The 22,009-nt window shown below is 33.6% G+C and overlaps 1 protein-coding gene across 1 annotated transcript in view; it reads left to right on the forward strand.

Annotated features, from left to right (window-relative positions):
• Positions 1–2,817: 2,817 nt before the first annotated feature.
• The window catches only part of LOC148601880 (cleavage stimulation factor subunit 1-like), a 42,500-nt gene continuing 23,308 nt past the window's right edge, over positions 2,818–22,009 (forward strand). Inside the window, exons 1-7 of the mRNA XM_088554919.1 lie at positions 2,818–2,986; positions 8,952–9,075; positions 13,058–13,135; positions 15,661–15,753; positions 19,366–19,406; positions 20,502–20,624; positions 21,179–21,301. Coding sequence (XP_088411045.1) covers positions 2,915–2,986; positions 8,952–9,075; positions 13,058–13,135; positions 15,661–15,753; positions 19,366–19,406; positions 20,502–20,624; positions 21,179–21,301 — 654 coding nt within the window. The 5' untranslated portion in view covers positions 2,818–2,914. The remainder of the gene's footprint in view (positions 2,987–8,951; positions 9,076–13,057; positions 13,136–15,660; positions 15,754–19,365; positions 19,407–20,501; positions 20,625–21,178; positions 21,302–22,009) is intronic.

Raw genomic sequence — 22,009 nt, forward strand, 5'->3', positions numbered from 1 at the left:
CGACCGAAAGTTAACAAATAACAAGACATGGGCATATATAAATAAAATATGACAGACACATTAGGACGCATGCAGAAGACATAAACACATATTTAAATATCTTTTTTTTTTAAGTTTTGAAAAAAGAGCTTACGAATAGCTCATATCCCGAATTCAAGGGTTTCATATTCAGGGCCCCATGTGGCAAGCGCCTCTCTGTGCATTGAATGAGATCAGACACAACTAGATTTTAACCATTCATTAAAAAACAGACCATTTTGTCCTCGAGGAGAAGAGGGCTTGGATATTATGTTGAGCAAGCGCGAAAATGATATGTTTTTTTAGCATGCAGCAGCCAAATTTATTGATTTTTTTAAAACTTTTTAAGTAATGAGAAAATATTACATCATAATTCTTTTCTGTCCAAGGTTGAGTATTTTTTTTTGCTCAAATATGCAATAATTTGATTCTTTTTCGAGATAATCTCAATCCTTCCTCAGTATAAAAATGGTCGGTCCCTTAAGATACATAGAAATATACTACAAAAAGTAGCAAAGCTAATCAAAAACATACAAAATTCAAAGTTCAAGACCTTTATTTAAAGTCGGTACTTATAAAACATTACAATACAAGCTGTAATGGGCTTTTAAAACAGACACATAAGATATACAGCATTAAATACACACAAAGCATGCAGATAAAAATGGCAACATCGCATCTACCCCAAATAACTTGAGATGAAGGATACTAAAGATACTGTGAAGTCAGCCTCATATCTTGACCTACACTTATAGAAATCGATGGTAAAGGAAAACTAGCGACCAAACTTTACGACAAACGTGATGGCTTTTCATTCAGAATTGTCAACTTTCCTTTCATTTTTGGCGATTTCCCTTCAGCACCTGCGTATGGAGTTTTCATATCACAACTCATGCGTTATGCCAGAGCTTGCCGTAGCTATGCAGACATTTGTATAGTGCACTAGACATCTTACAATTAAGCTTTTGGAACAGGGTTATGTTGCTACAAGTTTGAAGTCATCACAACAAAAGTTTTATGGCCATCATCGTGAACTCATGGATCGTTACGATGTATCCATCTGCATCATGAATTATTTGTTCAACGTGTCATGGTTTTCCTTTCCTTTATCGTATACCCCGGACTTGACTTTTTATGCACAACTCGGTGAGTGTTTCTAGAAAAGCAGAGGATGCTTACCCTACCGGTGCACCTAGTCCAAGCTCCCAATTTTTAGTGGAGTACGAGTTGCTCATTTACAATTGCTACTTTTTATGTATTATTTTAGTAACTCTATGTTCTTTGTTGTGTTTGTCTGTTTTCCATGTCTGGACTTTGTCCCTGGATTACATTCTTTGATTTCTGCTAGAATCTTGGTTCTCTTGATTACTCTTTTAAATTGACAGAAAGAAATCTGGATTCTAAAGTGGTTTGGCAGCTCGTTTCGTTTCATAGCTTGGCCGCAGTATACCTGAATGATTTTAAGCCATATACGGTTGTTCTTACTGATGGAACCGTAATCACTTTTGAAATTCAGTGTCCGGAGCTGTTTTCTAATTTGGCAGTCAAATCAGAAAACAGCTCCGGACACTGAATCCCAAAAAGGGTTAATGGAACTGCTGGTAAATTCTGGAACCTAAAAATATGGGTGTTTATAATTTTAATAAGTCATGTAAGTATGACGAAATTCATTCGTGTATGATGTTAGAGACTTCGATTGTCATAGATCTTATCTGTTCTATTCTCTAATGGTGGCATTTAAGATGTTTCTAGTAGTTGTTCATAGTTACTTTGATAGTTTTCATAAAGAAATATGAGCGCACGTTCTGGGATTTTTTTCAATTTTGTTTGTATTACTTTTACGAAAGAAATGCCAACTGGGGGGACAAAAGTTGAAGTTTGATCATATGTAAAAATGGTTTATTGTACATATAACTCTGTCCAATCTGTTTGATATATATTTTCCAATTCTTTTAAGTATGTTTGTTTTGATGGCTTTTTGCAAATATTTGACATGTGACTGTTGAAATTCAGATTAATGGTTATCCCAAGTAGTTTAACTTCATTTTCACAATTGATTGTATTTCCATGCAGCCAAGTGAAAGTTTATATTTTACCCAACAGCCAAAACCTGAAACTTTTCTGGATTTGCCTTCATTTGATTACTGGAAAACCAATCTATACGAGTTAAACTGTCAGATTCTAGATCATTTTTTTATAACCATGTCTATGTTGTGATGTGCATAAATTGCACGTAAAGGACGCACACAATTATTAGCACAAGTAGCATATTATTATAAGCATACCCCATCAATTATTATCTAATCACAAAAAGCAGCACATTTAAACATCTTGTATGCAGCAAACATGAAGCAGTAAAACAGGCTTTCACGACGAAATCGTATTTTAAGTCACTGGAATCGAAACTTATGTTGTGAATTACTCTTCAAAAGGTCTACACGAACGTATTTGACCATAATTACATATAACTTTGAACACAAAATGCTATTTTATTACATTTTTTACTTCTGGTCTTTATTCCTACCATTTTTGTTTTTCACACAAGAAATCATATTTTCAATCACTGGCACCAGAAAACCTTAATATATATGATGAAAAATATTTTGACAGACATATTGAACCATATTCAACATTAAAAAAAGACATTAAAACGTGTATTTTCCACTACTTTGACTTCTTGTCTTTTCTGTTTTTTTTGTCATGTCTTTTCTGGTCTTTTCTTGTCTTTCTACCCAATCGGAACACCTCTGATTTTCGAGACTTGTTTTAGTGTAATAGGTTAGCGGAAATATCCGAGTAGTTCCGATTTTCTTCCTACCTTGTCTCGGATTTATGCTAGTGCTGAAGAAAAGTCCAGAGGCCATAAAGACATGCTTTAGGCTGCTTTGTTTTTCTAATGAAAAGCGTCATGACGGGTTATGCAGAATTGAAACAACGAGAGCTTTTATACAGATTAGTAATTAGGCATGTCGAAAGAAAATTTTGCACGTTTTCATGCAATGCAGATTCCACGCCGCTGCTCAAGCCACAACTTGGCACAAGCCTTGTCAACAGGCTGATTTTTTATCTATATCTATCTATCTATCTATCTATCTATCTATCTATCTATCTATCTATCTATCTATCTATCTATCTATCTATCTATTTCCTCACTTCTTCATTATGCTGACTATTATGTGCCGTTTGCATGCGTGGCAATCGCATAAATTTAAAAACAATTTTTACAAACAGTGATAAAACTAAATACTATTATATACAGTGAAAATATGTTTTTTTTTTGTCATTCAAAAGTAATTTTGTTTTTTAGGCTATTTACATGTCTTGCTCATTTAGAAAATTTGTGAGAGAGCAGATGTGGTAATCTGCTCTTTAAAGCTGACTACTGTAGTACATAGAAAACTGCAGATGTTGATAGTATGTTCCACTGTATGATGGTACATTTTTTGGATAATATGAAAATTTATAAGTGTCTTTCTTTGTCTGAATTTGTATATAATGGTAGGGACATTTATTTCTGGTTCTATTGCCAGACAGTACAAGTAGATTTGTTGGGTATATGACCAGTTGAAGGTGAATGATCTTACAAAATACTACTAGTCTTGTCTGAATACATCTAAGCTGTTATATTGGCCATTGCAGATGTTATAGTATGTCTGAGACAGAACTGGTGTTATGATATAGATCTGTTACAATGAAACAAGCTGCTCTGCGTTGGACCATCTCTGATCGGTTGATTTGTTTTTTACTTTGTGGGTCCCAAATGCAGGCACTGTATTGAAGCTTGGGTCGTACTAGTGATATGTCTGCTCTTTCTTTTACTGTTTTCGATGGTACTTTTAGGTTGTGTCTTAAGAAGTTCAATTGTCTGCTTGTGTTTGATGTTATATTGTCTACTTGTTTATTCCATTTTAGGTCTGATTGTATAGTTGTTCCTAGGCATTTAGTAGATGGTCCTGGATGTAGTCATGGTCAGCTGGTTTCTTTTTTAATGAGATTCTGATAATTGTGCATTTGTCAGGGTGGAACATTAACCAGTCTTCTTCCCATTTTGCTGCAGCGTTTAAATCTTGTTGAAGCTTACATGCATCTTATGTACTCTTGACGTTTTTGTAGATGATGCTATCGTCTGCAAAGAGTCTTAATGTACAATGTACCGTGTTGTAAGTATTCTGGGAAGTCATTTATATATATGACAAATAATATAGGTTCACCATCAATCATAACTGTGTGCAATCATGTAGGAAATCACCGATCCATTTTAAAATATTATCTTCTATACCATAATCTTTTAAGTTTTTATAACAGTCTTTTGTGAGGGACTTTGTCGAATGCTTTGTCAAAGTCGATACCAATGACATCAGTCTGTATCTTTTGGTCATTATCTCTTATAATCGTAAGAATGGTATTGAGTTTCACAAGAGTGTTTAAATCGAAAACTGTGTTGTAAATCATGTAGTATTTTGTTCATTTCAAGATGTCCAATAACCTGGCTAGCTATGATATGTTCCATTACTTTACATAGTATACATGTAAAGGATATTGGGTGGTAATTAATAGCATCATGTTGTCTCTTTTTTTTTAATGTGTTCACAAACATTTGCACGTGTCCAGTTGGTAGGTATGGTGTGAGTGTCTATTGATTTTTGGAAAATAAGGGTGATTGGTTTACAAATATTTTCTTTTGTCTCTTTAAGTGTTCTGCCACATATTTGATCTGGTTATAATTCAGTACTTACACTACACTCGAAGTGGAATTGTTCTCTAACGCTGAAGTCGGACCTGAGTGAAATTCAGTGTTACACCGACATTTTGAGTGTTCAACACCCAGATTCCACCTAGCCAACACCGACCATTTGTATATTGCTATAGTCGTAAAATTCAAGGCGGCATAACAGTGAATTCATTGTAAGATGCTATGTGTATTCTGTTTCTGTTTCTCATGTAATACGAAGCAATCCAGTTAAGATGAAAAAATTAGTCATGTCATTTAAAATTGGCAGTGGCTCCTCGTCCATGCATTCAACAATGATTTGTGGATGGAGAGCCTCTACAGGCTAATCATCCACATATCCAGTTTGCGTCAAAAACATACAGAATTGTGATGGAAACGACTGATTCGTTACAGAAATGTTATCGAACTTAATATCTGCAAATGTATGACTGTTAATGTCATCGTGAACAGTGTTCACATTTGATAAACTTAACAGTTTTCTATTCATGTTATATACTAGTTTGACTGCATATTTGATAGTGGGAGCAAGCCCTTGTGCTTGAAAATTGATGGATTGGTAAGACACCGAACAAGTCACAGAAGTTATGATGACTGGTGCCAAAGTTGATGCATCGTCTTTACCAGATGTTTGAAAAAAAATAAAATCTTGGCCGAAAACATAAATATCCCACAAAAAAATACCCCAAAAAAGGCATGGAATGTTCTTAAATTTTAGTTACTATAGCTTGACGTCTGGGATGGCAGCATTATGATTTAAAATGTGCCAGACTGAATTGTGCCAAAACAATCTTTCCCAATGTGCAAACTTTGTTTAAAATAGTCTTTCAAGTTTGTTAAAAGGATATTTTGTATTAATTGTGAATGAATTTTAATCATTATTTGTTACATCATTTCCAATTTAAATTGTATTTGTATCATTTTCTATATATTTGTACAAAAAAAATATCTCACAATTTCCACATTACTGATGTAAATGAACCATTTGCGTCTTGATTCCCTGTGTTATTTACTCAAACCAGATGTGTGGAAGGTTAGCTTGTAGGCACTCCCCATCCATGAATGCGATGACGAGCAGCCACTGCCTTAAAAATTCGGCACCATCAATTTTTTTTTAATATTTTGTATATGTTTATCAATTTTTGATGTGTTATTTTTTTATTTACACTTCGAAAGTATTGATTTTTGTAATTTGATTCAAGTGAAGGACTTGTAAAAACAGTCTGGTGACGCATTTAGTTTCTGATTTATGGGTATCTATAAAATGTGAAATGAAATAGAAAGGAAACGAAGTGAAGCAATCCAAAACGAAACAAAATCCTTCAAAACAAAATGAAGTCATTCAAAACGAAAGCTATAAATTGCGAAAGAAACTGTAAAGTTTGAAATGAAACCTTAAAATAAGAAACATAATGGAACTGAGAAAATAAATGTACGTGAATAGTAGCTATATACACATTGAATAGCTGGACTTGGTGCAGGCGGTGTTGCCATAGATGTCACAGCAGAGTGAATGTCTTCTTCTTCCTAATCTTCTAAGTTAGAGTGTAAATTCAATGTAGCACATGGTACACAGCTAAAAGCCTCGTATTTACAACTTTACAAATTATGTAAAGGTTAAAAACATGGCCTCTTGCTGTCTATGGCTGGTGAGAGGCAGCTATGGTATTGGTTGGCCGCCCCTTGAATGCCTTGATGTTACTGGCATGTTTGGCACTGTCTGGAAGGCTGTTCCAGTCCCGGATGCTTCTGGAAAGAATGAGACTTTGTAGGTGTCTCAGTTGGTGTGCAATTGCCTATAGTTGCTGTTTCCCCAAGTTCTGGCATCACCACAGTGTTGTAATGTAGATGCAGCTGGTATATCTATCATGTCACGGTTGATTTTATATACATCATGACTAGCATGGATCTTAGTTGGCATTCTTCCAGGCTTCCCATTGTAGCTTCTTACCATTGATGTAACACAGCCAGGAGTTCTGTCGCAGTAATTGCCCTTGATAAATCTTGCTGCATTTCGTTGTACATTCTCTTGTGACTGTGTGAGACTGTAAATAGGGATCCCAAACTGTGACTGCATATTCAAGTGTGGGTCTAACCATGGTTCTGTAAGCAGAAGCTTTGATGTCTGGTTCACATCCACGTATATAGCGGTGTAGGAACCCTAGCCCTAATGTCATTCATAATTCTGGATGTTACATGTAAATACCTAAGATCGATGATAAACATTTGACTGAGTATTCATAGTGATGATGTTTTTTTTAGTTTAGACTTTCCATTTGGGTCTCTCAAGACTAGCTATTACCATGGAATTTGGATAGTTACTGGATTAAATATTGGAGCATCATTAAATAAACCTACCATTAAAGCTTCAAAAGAACAACCTGTGTAAATACCGAAACTGTAATTTCCAGTTGTTGACATTTTAAGATATTATATGGTCTTCTATTATGCCGACAGCCTTTAGATTTTCCCAGATTAAATGGAGTTGATTTCATCTGTACTAAGAACTATATATTTGTATCTAGGTGTACCATCTTTTTTGGAAAAACAACTGCATTCTGAAGAATTTTATTGTAAACCATGTGCTTAATCTGCATTTATTGAAGTTTGTTTACTAGTTTAAAAACAGGGCTTGCCTAGACATAAGTAGGGGTGGTCTGTTAAGTAGAAATTAACATTCATATAAACCTCTGTAACGTACAATGTTAGGTCTGATTGTGATGATTTATTCATTTTTGTATTTTTTGTTTGTGTAAAATAATGAATTCTGGTTTGTCAGGACGGTGACATCCTGTTAGTGAAGGCTGCAATGCTAGTTTGAATTTTGAACTCCCCTTATGATCATGATTGTTGATTTTTTTCTCATACTTAAGCATTTATTGGTGTATATAAGACATTTGACTGAAAACCATCTATGTTTTATCCCTATTTAGTTTATCAACCAGCAATATCAAGAGACTCGTGAAAATAAATATAACGGGTTAAGTGACAAATTTGTGAGATACAACAGAAAGCCTGAAATTCCAATCCTATCTACTTAAAAAAATCTACATGTTATTTATTTAACACAATGAAACTCATATATGCCATTAGTACTTCACAGAGAATCTCCATGAGAATTTTTGAAGTACTTTACTAAGCTTACATGTAGATCTATGACTTTGGCTTCAATCAGCTGGTAGCAGCTGAGCAAAGGTTATAATCCCTAACCTCATGTCAATAGCATATTTCATATGGAAGCTTTTTACAATGTTCTATTAAGATATTATTCAGATGTACTTTTTATGCCAACACTGAAATTTAAATTGCTTACAATTCCATGAACACATGATGAATGATGGCTTATTGTGGCAGTGTTGCATATTCCAGTGCAGATTGTAGATATTTTTTATTGCTAACTACATGTCTTTAATAAATATATGTATAATCATCAAACAAATTGATAATATTAACTGCCATTCTGATTACATTTTGAGTGAATCACATCTGGATACTTACCGGTTATTTCTCATTTTAACATTTCCAAACAGACATATGTACTGTGATTACAATTTAACAGAAATTTTGTATCCATTATTATATATTATTATTATTATTAACCAACGACCCAAAACACGTTAAAATATGTCAAAAACTGACCAATTCATATGAATTCAAACCGGGCGTCTATACGGGGCCAATACAGCATCATAACTTCCGGTCGTTTGACTCCGCCATTTTGAGTTAGAATTGGATTACATGAAGTTTGATCACAGATCTAAAAGCTGCAGAAACCCCAAAAAATCTTTCATTATTGTACAAAAAGTATATTTAAAACTGATTAATGCAAATAAACCTGTATGTTCTTGGTAAAACACAAAACATGCAAATAAACCTACATGTTCTTGGTAAAACATGAGTTGAGTTGGTTAATAAAATTGTCAATAAATATGTAATTTCATATTGGCCCTGTTGTAGGTTTCGGTCAATCATATTGGCCTCAACAGCCGTATTGGCCCTTGGTGATGCCTCAGGACCAATACGACCGCCTCGACCAATATGACAGACCTCAAAGCTAGAACAGGGCCAATATGAAATTACATATTTATTAACATATATTATGTGATTGGGTATGAATTGTGAAAATTTATAAAGAAAACATAAAAAAATAAATGAAAGCCATATTTGAGATGTCTTATGCTATTTCTTTTTCTGTTACAGTCAGTTGTTCTATGATGGATACCAACAGCTTGCTGTGACATTGTCTAACCTGGTTAAGGCCCACCCTGCCTGTCCACCATCAGACAGACTATTTACAGTTGTCAAATATGGGCTTGATGTAGAGGAAGGTACACTATTTTTCTGAGTTTTCTTCCTTGGTCAATATAAAAGTATTTTTTGTACATGTACAACCTGTAAAAATGCAGTATGACTGTTTTGTTGTGCAGTATCCTCCCTGGGACAAAATGTAGGGGGTTTATGCCCCACCCCTTTCACGTCCCAATTTAGTACCTCCTATTGTCCCACTAAATTTATCTGAATGTCCTATCAAGATTACACACTTATTAATAACCCAAATGAGGTGTCACATTTATGATTCAAAATACTGTCGTAATTAACCCACAGGTACACCTCAGGTAATTATCGGTGATCAATCAACTCTTCAGGGTTATTGGATGGTGATTGACAAGTAGAAAATGGATCCTGATTGGATCTGTCTCCATTCTATTGAACAGCCAATCATTTGTTAATAATTAATTTCTGCTACACAATTAATTTGACAAAAAAATAAGATCAATGTCCCTTTTTAGTTGAAAAAAAACACGTTACATGTTAAAGCACTCACTTCACTTCACCCCTCTATTTTCAAATCCTAGCTAGAACAGGCATTGTGTGAAGTGAGCTTCATAGACTAGAAACAAAGTGTACTTTGCAGTAAATAGAACCATCTAAAGAAGAAAAACAATAAATATACTGTACAATTATCAATCAAAGAAACCAATTTAGTCTTTATGAAATACATTTTTTTGTACGCCTGTTGGATCCTTGGATGGTTCCATTCATTGTGAGATATGTTTTCTGTTTCCAGCTCACATGATGCAACAGTGCAACAGTCATGCTAAATTTTTGCAGGTTGTATATATTGTATTGATCTCTTTCATCAGCATTTCCTTTTATGTACTGCAATACAGTGTACATTTTTTCACATACAACATGTACATGTACAATAAAAATCATGTAAGTACAATCTCACAATTTAAAAACACCTTCATGCACGTACATTAAAAATATTCCTTTTCATTATAATCTTTGGATTTCCGATTTTCTATTCCAATCATTGTAAAAATTTATCAACATTCGAGAACAATATTTGGTTACATCAAATGTAAAAAGTAAAATATTAGTCTAAGTATGTCTGGTAATTTCATTGCCTGCTTTTGACTATTGACCAAACTATATGACAAACCCTATGATTTTTCATTATGTATTGTCAACTTTCCTTTCATCTGTGGCAAACATCCCTTCAGCACATGTGTTTGAAGTTTTCACTCAAACTTATGCCAGAGCTTGCCTTAACTATGCAGACTTTTCATATCACGCTTGACTACTTACAATTAGGTTCTGGAACAGGGTTATGTTGCTACAAGATTGAAGTCATCACTACGGAAGTTTTATGGTCATCATCATGAACTCTTGGATCGTTACGATGTATCCATCAGCACCTTGAAAATTGATTTGTTCAATGAGTCATAGTTTTCCTTTCCTCTTTCATCTACCCTGGACTTGACTTTTTATGAGCAACCCGGTGGGTGTTTCTAGAAAAGCAGAGGACACTTCCCCTACCAATGCACCTGGTCTATGCTCCCAGTTTTTAGTGAAATCTAAGTTGCTCATTTACTTTTGTTATTTTGTATGTATAATTTTGGTTAATTTATGTTATTTGTTGTGTGTGTTTGTTTTCCTTGTCTGGTCTTTTTTCACGGATTAAATTCTTTTGACTTCCGCTAGAATCTTGGTTCCCTTGATTACTCAATGATCTGTGTCTCCAATTGCAAAGGTAGTTTTTTATTCAACTTCCATCATTATTTACATGCTTCATTATTAAAGAAATACGGATTGATCGTTTGTACCATAAGAAACCCTCTGTACCCCAAAATTCAGAGGTCGGGGATGCATGAACCCCTAGATGTAAAACTAGTAGGCATGCTAATAATTGAATATTAAGTTTCCATACCACTAAGATTGTGCTTGGATATATAATCTGTGATGGAATTTTGGGTCAAAAGGAGAAAAACCATTCTTTTTTCTGGTTTACATGTAACTTGAGAAAAATGTGTAGATCTTTGTGAAATTATACTACAGGATTCTATACAACAAAAGTAAGATTTTGTTTGATTTAAAGTGTTATGGTTCAAATCATTTAGGAACAGCGGGGACCAAAATGGAACTGACAAAAAGCATTTCTTCAACTTTGTATAGTTACAAGTATGTACATTGCTTAATTCTTACTGTGTATGACTTACTGCAAAATTGAAAGTTCAAGAAATTTTAACTGTGTTATTAGCTCACCTTGCCATGTGAGCTATGGCCATTCCTGGCGTCCATTGTTGTTGTGTCATGGACATTAACCCATTTTCTTCAAAAACCTCCTTCCCAAAAACTACAGGACAGAATTCAATGAAATGTGTATGGTTCTTCATTTTTCTGCACAAAGTTTATGCTTTGATTTTTTTATCCATAAAAATGGCTGCTGTTTCTAAAAATAGAACATAGTGGTCAGGCAACATTTTTTTGCATTGTCTGAGATTTTTGATCCATCGAAAAACATGGTCTCTGTCACTAAAGATAGAACATAGGGGTTAGACAGTAGTTTTTCCCATATATCTCCAAAACTGTTAGGTTTAGCCATTAATTTGGACAGGGTAAAATGTTCAGCACAATGAGATCTGTCTGTGGTCAAATTTTCGTGTAAATCAATTTAGCCGTTTTGGATTTATTGCCCTTCTTCAACATCTTTTTGCTATTTTAAATGTTACTACTTGAAACAAAAATTTTCTCCTCAGAAACTACTGGACAGAATTTAATGAAAATTTATATGATTGTTCCATAGGTACGAGCATTAGGAATTTTTATCCAAGAAAAAACATGGTTGCTTTTACAAAAATAGAATGTTGCTTATTGATCAGGTGAGAGATTGAGACTCTTTAGAGCCTTTAGTTTCAGTTGCAGGGATAGAAAGCAAATGTCTTTGATATGCACCCTTAAAGAAGAACTTTTTGACCTTTTATTGAACTTATAATTTTTGTGTATATTTTGTGCTTACCAGTTCTTGTGTCTATGATGATCCTATGCTTAAGTATGTCAAAAACTAATGTTATGTCCATACTTGCCCCAATTGAGCAGAGTTGAAGGTTCTGTAGTTTTACCATGCTGCACTCCACAAAGCTCTTTATTTAAACTGACTACATACATGCATGGCAACAAACTGAAAAATGTATAAACAGAGTGTCACATTTTCTTTTTTTAAGCTCACCTAGCCTTAGGCCATGTGAGCTATTGCCATCACTATATGCACCTCAGCATTGTCTGTAAACTTTTTCAAACATTCTCTCCTCTGAATCTTCTCAACAGATTGTAACCAAACTTTGACCACTGTTACTAAAAATAGACCATAGGGGTCAAATTGCAGGACTTTGCAAATAACTCAATAAGAGTTGCAGTTAGCTAAAATCTGGCTGTGGGTATAATTGTTAAGCATGATGGGATGGACCTATGCCAAAATATCATAAAGATCTGTTGACGAATGGATTTTTTTCCAGAATTTTACATTTCCATTTAAAAAAAATCTCCTCTGAAACTGCAGGATAGATTGAAACAAAACTTTTTTTTATCTTTTATTTATTATTATATATTGTCAGGATTTTACATTTCACCCTTATATCACCACCTGACAAGGGTTGACAAATGCATTGAGCTAAATTTTGACAGGGTAAAATTTACCAGCATGGTAAGACCAACCAATGCAAAAATTTTCATAAAGATCTCTTGACCAGTGTCTGAGATGGAGAGTTATTTTCCTTTAAAAGTCATAAAATTACTACGAGTGATTTATTTTATAATATGATTACTTGTGAGAATAGTACAGTAAGGTCAAGAGTCTAGTTTTAGAGAGCTTAAAAGACTATTTTGGACCAGTTGAGCGATTCAGCTCTCTAGAGCCTCTAGTTTCACATGACTATTCTACTGATTTGAGTGGGCTACATTGCAATCACCTTGTCAGCCTGTGTGATACACTTTTCTGGTGTGCAACGTCTTGTTTTTTTTTTTCAGAAATAACAGGCACAAAGCCAATTTCTACAGAAACTGTGACTCCAGGGACTGGCATTGACCTTGAATACACCACAGATGGTTTGTATAGAATAAATGAATATATTCCAACATTTGTTCATAAGATGAGGACCATCTTATGAAACATACATGTATATTAGGGACCAAAGAAAAAAATATAATGAAAATCATGTGTACAGTAAATATACAGTACACTCATGGATACATGTATTTGTTTATCTAACACTCAAGTCGGAGTTTTAAATCTGTGTTAGTTGTGAAACACTGTATCTATCAGATTTTTTGATGGTGAAATATGAGTGTTACACCCACCAAGCTGGGACAATCATAAATTGTTATGATGTACAGAGAATCACTGACCTGGTTGTAAAATTTACCTAGCATGGTGAAGTTAGTCTCATTGACTCTTTGCCAACAATATGGATGTTAGTATTGTTCTTGAAGACCTGAGCTTCTGGGTCCCTGACCTCCAAAATTCATTAGGGACCCCTGCAAATCAAAACAGGGAGTTCAGGGCACTTGTGAAAATTTTCAGTCCAATTGCTTACTGTCTCAATTGACAAATTGACAAACATGAAAAGATAATAAAATCGTAAAATAGATATTTATCATTGATTAATACTTCATAACTGTACCATACTGAGTTATATCTTGTAATGAATTGGAGTCCATTTGATGGCTATACATATTGAAACATTGTATACTGTGTTGATAAAAATTTCTGAAAATAGACAACTGTGTGTGACGTTTTTATTCGGGATTAAACACCGTTTGGCATCAATTAAAGTTCAAAATAAAGATATGTATAGGTTGTATTTCAAACATACTTTAAATAAAAAATGTCTCGGAGTAAACTGGAAGCATTTTTAGTGGTTAAAAATAATTGAATAAGGTCACTGTCATCCTCGTTTTGACAACATATTATAACTTAATACAGACATTGTTCACTGTCCCTTTTAAGGGCTTCTTTGAAATTCTTATGTAACGTTATTTAGAATGCTTAGGCCCTGTAAGTAGTTTCTTTTATTTCAGGAAAAGCCATTCAATAATTAAAAATAAGTAACAGAAAGTGTCACCAGACTGTTTTTATAACTCTGTCAATCAAATCAAAATTAATCAATGCATGGAATCTGGGAGACTGTGACACATAAATTTCAGTCCAGAAATCTTCAAAATGACTTATTTTTCTGAAGTTCTAATGTGCAAGCACTTGCAATTTCTATAATGGTGTAAAAATATTGTATAAAATTCTGAAAATGTCAATATCAGTTTCATGTGTGTGTAGTTTGAATCTTTATATTTAAGTCCAAAAACTTTAAATTGACAGTTTTTTGCAAAATGTATGTGTGCGAGCATTTTGATATACCTAAAATTATTGTTAAAATGTTAAAATTGAATTTATTTATCATATGAGTGGCTGTAGCACATATTTTCCAGTCCTAATTCTTCAAAATGTTATAAATTTTCAAATTGTACTAGTGTGAGCACTTTTAATTTTAATAATGGTAAAAAATTACTGTTTAAAATATTAAAAATGGCAATGCATTGTCTTCATATCATGTTGGTGGTTGCACAGTATTATTTCAATCCAGAATATTCAAAATGACATGATTTTGCAAAGTGTATATGTGTGTGAACAATTTCGATATACGTATTGTATAAAATGTTAAAATTGTCAATACAGTATAATTGTTATGTACATTGCTATGATACATATTTTTAAAATGAGATATTTTTTGGAAAATAAAATGAGTGCCGATACTTGAAATTTGCATAATGTTCTGATATTATTGTTTAAAATATTAAAATTGTTAAAATGTGCATCATATATATATGGTTTAGACACATATATTTTTGTCCAAATTCTACAAAATAACATATTTCTGAATTTTTATGGGTGGTAATACTTTAAATTTCAATAATGGTCTGATTTTATGGTTTAATTTGTTAAATATGTCAATATTGATTAACATCATGTCTGTGGCACAAAATTATTCAGTCCAGATTTTTTTAAATGACATATTTTTACATTTTTAGAAATCATTGTGAACATTTTTAATCTATAATGGTAAAAAAAGTACTGCACTAAATATTAAAAATGTCCATAAAAAATGAACTGTGACAGGTATTTCATTCCAAATTTCCCATGCTTCATTGCCCAATCCGCCATTCCTTATTGCCCCATATCTGACATAATATGGAAAGTTTATCTCATACTGCAGCTGTCACATGTGATACTGTTGTGTTATAAAAATTGAAGATGTCCTAGGTGTTGTGAAAGATATATTATGTATGTGGTAATGATGCAGATATGAACAAGATGATATCCGTGGACAAAGTCAATGTAGGGAAAGACAAAAAAGCAAATTGTACAACAAAAAACAACTAAAAAGTCGATACCAGTAAACAAACAGTACCATCCCCACCAAAACCAGGGTGATTCCAAATGCTCTGGAAAGGTGGGCTGCCAACAAAATATTCTTAAAAGCAAGACCCAATCATATCATTGGAGTTGACAAGGTATGATGAGCATGATTGAATTAAAAATACCTTAATACTTTAATTACCTTTATGTTTTGTTTTAGTTCAGACCATTTCACCTGAGGCAGCTCTTTATGAAACCTGTTATGTCACAGCACACAAGGGCCCATGTCGAGCTGGAGCATTCCACCCTAATGGTAACTATAATTGTATTGATATGCCCTACATCATAGGTGACTTACGCAAAATAGACCAAACTTCTAACACATGGGATGACTTTTCATTCAGTGTTGTCAACTTTTCTTTCATCTGTGGCAACATCCCTTCAGCATATATGTATGGAGTTTTCATATCACAACTCATACGCTATGCCAGAACTTGCCAGACGTTTTACTATTAGGCTTCTGGAATAGGGTTATGTTCCTACAAGATTGAAGTCATCACTACAGAACCTTTACGGTCTTCATCATGAACTTGTGGATTGTTATGGTGTATCCATCTGCACCATGAAAACTGATTTGTTCAACGTGTAATAGTTTTCCTTTCCTCATTCTCCTGACCTGAACTCAGCAGGTGTTTCTAGTAAAGCAGAGGACCCTTAACCTTTCGATGCACCTGGTACATACTCCCAGTTTTTAGTGGAGTTCTAGTTGCTCATTTACTTTGTATGTATTATTTTAGTTACTTTATGTTCTTTGTTGTGTTTGTCTAGATTTGTTTTCCATGTCTGGTCCTTGTCCCTTGATTACATTCTTGGTTCCCTTGATTACTCTTTGAACATCTAATTAATGCTTGGTTGCTCTCTAGACTTTTCCTGATAAATAAGAAAACTCTGAATAGTTTACAATTTTGGAATGGATAGTTTCGTCAAGATCAAGGTTGGCAATTTAATTAAATTCTTCAATCTTTTTTTTAACCAAAAGCTTAATCTAAAGGAAAATAAACAATGACATTTTGGATGAAGAAGAAATATTATTGTAATTATTTACCAAAATGGACTTAATTGCACACATTGTAACTTGGCTCAAATTTTGTCCCATTCAGTGCCATTTAGGGAATGACCAACCATATACATGTACATGGAGGAGTAAATGATGTAAAAATGCATGCAGAAAATATTGGTCACAAACTTGCTGTTTTTGCTACAAAAGGCCCTACATGGTCTTATCACTTTTATTCCCCTTTATGTCAAAGCATAATTTCCATAGAATCCCAAAATTAGAGCCAGGACTCTATCTTGAATTTTTTGATGTGCATGACTTCAGGGCTTGAATTAAAGGGGGAAATGGACAAAAACTTTTCTTTGTTTGTGCTGACTTTTTCCCATTTGTCTTTGAAAGAGATTGTCTTGTAAAAGATTACACAGACAAAAAAGTCAATATTATTATTTATTAAACAGAATGTACTAAAACTTCTCCTTGTCATTGATATTAGAATAGGCCCTGGACTTGTTGTTCTTTGAAGTGGAACATTTTTAACACAGCACTGGTACAAAAGGTTTTCAGATAGTAATTTTTATTTCTTACCAAGGCGACTAAATAGTACGCAGAAACCTAGCCGATGGCTAGGCGCTCTGCCCACAAAGCAACTGGGATTTGTGCCCCAGGTGGTGGAATGGGGTACTCCTGGAGTGTTACATGCTGGGGTTGTCAGGCTATAATACGTAAAACCTGATCACAAACCATAGTGGTGCACCGTATTTGGAAAGATGTCACATTCCTCACACGTTAAAGAACCCTTCTGTGGTATTTGATAGGAGTAGGAACCTTTGCACTCCGCCACAGGAGGCTAAATTGCCCGATCCTGCCCATCCCTCCCTATTACCAGTGGCAATCAAAATTTGTCGACCCCATTATCCTTGTGTCCCATCCCTTTTTTAATTTCATCATCATTCCATGTTCATTATGTCATCCATTTCATGTTCATCGTCTGAATATAGCTGAAATATTGCTGCTCGGACGTTAAACCCCAACAATCAATCAATCATTTATTTCTTACCAGGCCTTGCTTCTGGGATTTGCCTTTGTTTTTTCCTGCTTAAAACTGTATAAAAAAAACTAATTCATACAGATATAGACTTACTTGTATAAACATGCTTGTACAAATGTGATATACACAAAATACTTGTTGAAAATGTTATCACACAAAATCTCCTGCAATTTGGAAATGAGGATTAACAGGTATGACTGCATTCTTTTATGGCAAGAATTTTATGCTTATAATTTATATAAGTGTAAGGATGCTTGTTTGTGGTTTAAGGTTAATGAAAGAAAATTTGCCTGCTTAGTCTAGTTGTACAAGTACATAGTGTTAAATTACATTTATTGATATATATTTAGGCCTATCCATTTCTGTACAGAATACAAATACAACAGACATAAATTAATTTTTTGAAATAAAACTGATGTGGGGATTTTGGATTTGTCGATAAAATTTTATTTCTTTAAAAAGTTTTCACCTCTGACACTACTTGACCTATTGGAACCAAACTTGTTATGAATGTTCCTTGGGGTATTTTGCATAGCACTGATGTGGAGATTTTGGATTTGTCAATAAACATGGCTGTCCTTACTGAAATTAATTTTTCACATATATCTCCAAAACCACTAGGTTAAGCCAAATTCTGACATAGGGTAAAAGTGTTCAGCATGATGAGTATATCAGTGGTTTAATTTTCGTTTTAATCTGTTAACCCATGTTGGAGTTGTTGCCCTTTTTTGACATTTGTTGCTATTTTTAATGTTATTTTTCTCAAAAGTTTTCTCCTCTGACACTACTTGACCTATTGGAACCAAACTTGGTATGAATGTTTCGTGGGGTATCCTGCATAGACCTGACCTGGGGATTTTTTATCAGTCAAAAAACATTGCTGCCATTACTAAAAATAGTACATAGGGATCAGAAAGTACATTTTGCATATTTTATCTCCATAACCATTTGGTTCAGCCAAATTCTTTCAGTTGCTGAAATGATTCTTATTATAAGGCCTACAGAAGTCTCCAGTAATCAGAGTTGTCAAACAACTCCTTGTAAGAGTTATTGCAATTGAAAGGTGTTTTTTTTTTACAGTGTCAGCCAATATCTTTAAAACTGTGATAGAAAGTTGGAAACTTTCAATTGCCCAAATGATCCTTGTGATAATTTCTACCCAAGTCATCTTGAGTCAAAATTGTGGGACAACTCCTTGTCAAATTTATTGTCCTTGACAGACAAAAAATAACCAGGTGAGCAATTACAGCCCTAGATTAACCCTACGAGGAGGAGTGGCCCGGCCAGCAAAAGCTATAATTTTATATAGCCTAACTGGCCAAGTGGTCTAGGAGGCTGGCGGTGTTGCCATAGATGTCACAGCGGTCGTCAGTTTGAGTCCCTAGGAGGGAAAGACCAAACATCGTTGGGAATTTTTCAGACCCCTTTATGCATACGTTATCTTCTCTGTATCAATTTTATCCGATGGAGCAGTGTAGCTGATAGTGTTGTCACATTCTTGGACATTTGTATATTATTTGTTGTGACAGGTATCATTAATTTGATCAAAAACTAATATTATGTCCACACTTGCCAAAACAGTTTGGGGTTCAACCACTGTGGAGGTATCATGCTGCACTTGGCAAAGCTTTTTATAGGGGTATATCTCACCTGCACAGTTTTGTGAAACTTTCTTTTCCCTTATTAAGACGCCAAAAGCAATTCTTTATGAATTAGTGATATGGGTTATACAATTAGTTGAACATTACCCTTTACTTGAATGGATTCTGTATTTAAGGGATCTTTAAACCTACACATATTTGTATCATTTATAATTTCAGGAAAGTTGATAGCAACAGGTTCTGAAGATGCTTCAATAAAGGTAGTAACTTTCAAAGTCATATGAGAAATGAACTCCAGCAGTTGAATTTAGATAAATCAAAAAGGCACCATCTATTCTTTAACACTAAATAGTTGGATGTACGAAAGAAGAGACCATCCCAACATTATTGATTTGTGGAAACTGAATAATAGCAATTTTAAGTTGAGACATAAAACAGTGAACATGTGAGATGAAATGTTCTTTTGAGACATTGAAACCTGATGTTATTCTGTATATCACAGTTGATTTGATATGATTTTGTAATTTTAAATTGACAATAATTTTCAGCATCATGGCAGTTGTTTGAGATAGATATTATCAGATAGTTAGAACAATAGAAAAACAGTCAAGCTGCCAATGAATTAAATTAAATTATTTGATGTCATTTAAGATAGTTTTACATAAATTTTGTGGAAGTATTATGACGTGTATCATGTTTTGTATAAAGTTCAGTAAATTAAAAGTTAGTTGTTTGAAAAAATGCTTGCAGGATTGAGGAATGTCTAATGGTAGAAATAAAAATGGATAGATAAATGTTTTTTTTTTTTGTTTGTTGAAAATGTACATGTACAGTACCTGAACTGATCCGTGCAACAAAAATTGTGATAGGTCATCGATCACCGATCAGTCATCCATCTGTCAAACCAATCCATTAAACCGGTAACCGCATCATGTGACCACAGAGCAGTCAATATATTTTACGTTCTCTGTTTTCTTTGTCAATTTTACACTTTCTTACATAATGCAATAGATTTAAACATCAATTTTTAATTTTATTCTACATTTGTTTTATTCTAAACAGATCATATGTAATTTTACATAACAAAACTATGATCAGATTGGTCACTGGTCATCAGTTTTCAATCCGTCAGCGGTTTATCGGTCAGCAGTCATCAATCCCTCAAATCATTGCACAGATCCATTCAAGGACTGTAGATTGATTTGAAAAATATAGTGTTAATATTTTTTTTAATTACATGAAACGTATATACAATGACTATTTATATTTCTCAGACATTGTATCGTTTCTAATTTGGATACAAATATATGTCTTGCTATTTTAACTTAATTTACATCCATTTACTTTTATTTTAGATTTTAGATGTAGAAAGGATGTTGTCCAAGAGTGCCACCCCACAGGAAATCATTGCCATGGAAACACCACAACAAGCAATGGAAAATCACCCAGTCATTAGGACACTTTATGATCATGCAGATGTATGATTAAATATTTAGATTTTTGGAAAAATTAATAGATTTGTAAAAATCATAAATTAGTTGCCTAATTTGTTTTGTGAAAAAACATAGTTACCTATATGTGTTGAGAGGAAAAAAAACATGAAAACTTTTAAAAGGCTGGATATCTATCATTCAAAGTATATATTTTTGTAAGCTCTGTGGATTTAATTGGTAATAATAATTAATTCTTGTTTGTCATATCATAAAGATTTTGTGAAATGTGAAAAATTTAAGTCTCTGTGTAATATATGTGTTCTTTTCAATTGGTATTACTATCAATCTTGGTCCAGTTGTTTAAAACTTTATCCCCTGGATAACTTGTATAGATTGTACTAGACTTATCTAGTGGATAACTTTTGCCCAGTGGATAAATATTTGAACAACTGGGCCCTGCTGTACAGCAGATGGATTGTATATATATTCATCTTGTAAAATATTAATAGAGACTAGCAGCAAGTCTATTTTTGGTGCTATGTCAATTGTTTTGAATAACCGAAAAAGAAGTTGTATACTGTTTTTGTTTCCATTGATAGGAGATAACAGCTTTAGATTTTCACCCACAACATCAGATTTTAGCGTCCGGTGGAAAGGACTTCAGTGTACGATTCTTTGAATATTCAAAGCCTTCAGTGAAAAAAGCATACAAAAGTTTACAGGTGAGTTTTGGATTGTTTTAATCTGTCACTTGGAAAAATTACTTAATTTTAAAAGTATAATGCATTCTAAAGGTTGAATGGAAACTTAATAAATAAAGTCTGAAAATTTTATATCATCACAGTTTAAAGCTGCTTTAGCTGCCAAATTTGTTCAGTTTTGATTCTACTGGATTTTGTTGATTCAATGAAACAAGTTTATAGTAATGCAATTGAACCAATATAAATGTCGATAATACCTACAGAATATTGTGAAAACAATGTTTTTTAAATCAGAGAAGATCATTAGCTCTGATCTAATTATTTTTTGCCTTTACTTCCGATGTTTGCCGACAGGACATTCACCTGGGTTAAAAATACTTTTACCTTGGTAAAAAAATAACAATAATGGATACACAGGTAAGTAAGTGTCTTGTTTTCATTTCATTTCATGTATTTCTTGATTAGTTTTCAAATAAATAATGACCATATTTAAGTCACATTATATCACAATACGTAAATTTCAAAAGAATCCTTTGTGTTATATTCAAAGTTTTTTCCTTTATGGCTTGAGTCTGTCGGTCTTCCTTGCCATTGAATAACAACTTTTGCTTTGCAATCAGATTGTTAATAAAGAAGGGACCCTTAGCATACAGCACATGCACGGATTAAGGTCACCAGCGGTCACATGGATACAAATTTATCTAGGTCAATTTTTTGTCTTGCAAGACA

The sequence above is a fragment of the Perna viridis genome, chromosome 12 (genome assembly GCF_037379345.1).
Source record: "Perna viridis isolate PV_CMFRI_1.1 ecotype Kerala chromosome 12, ASM3737934v1, whole genome shotgun sequence".
Taxonomy (NCBI): Eukaryota; Metazoa; Mollusca; class Bivalvia; order Mytilida; family Mytilidae; genus Perna; species Perna viridis.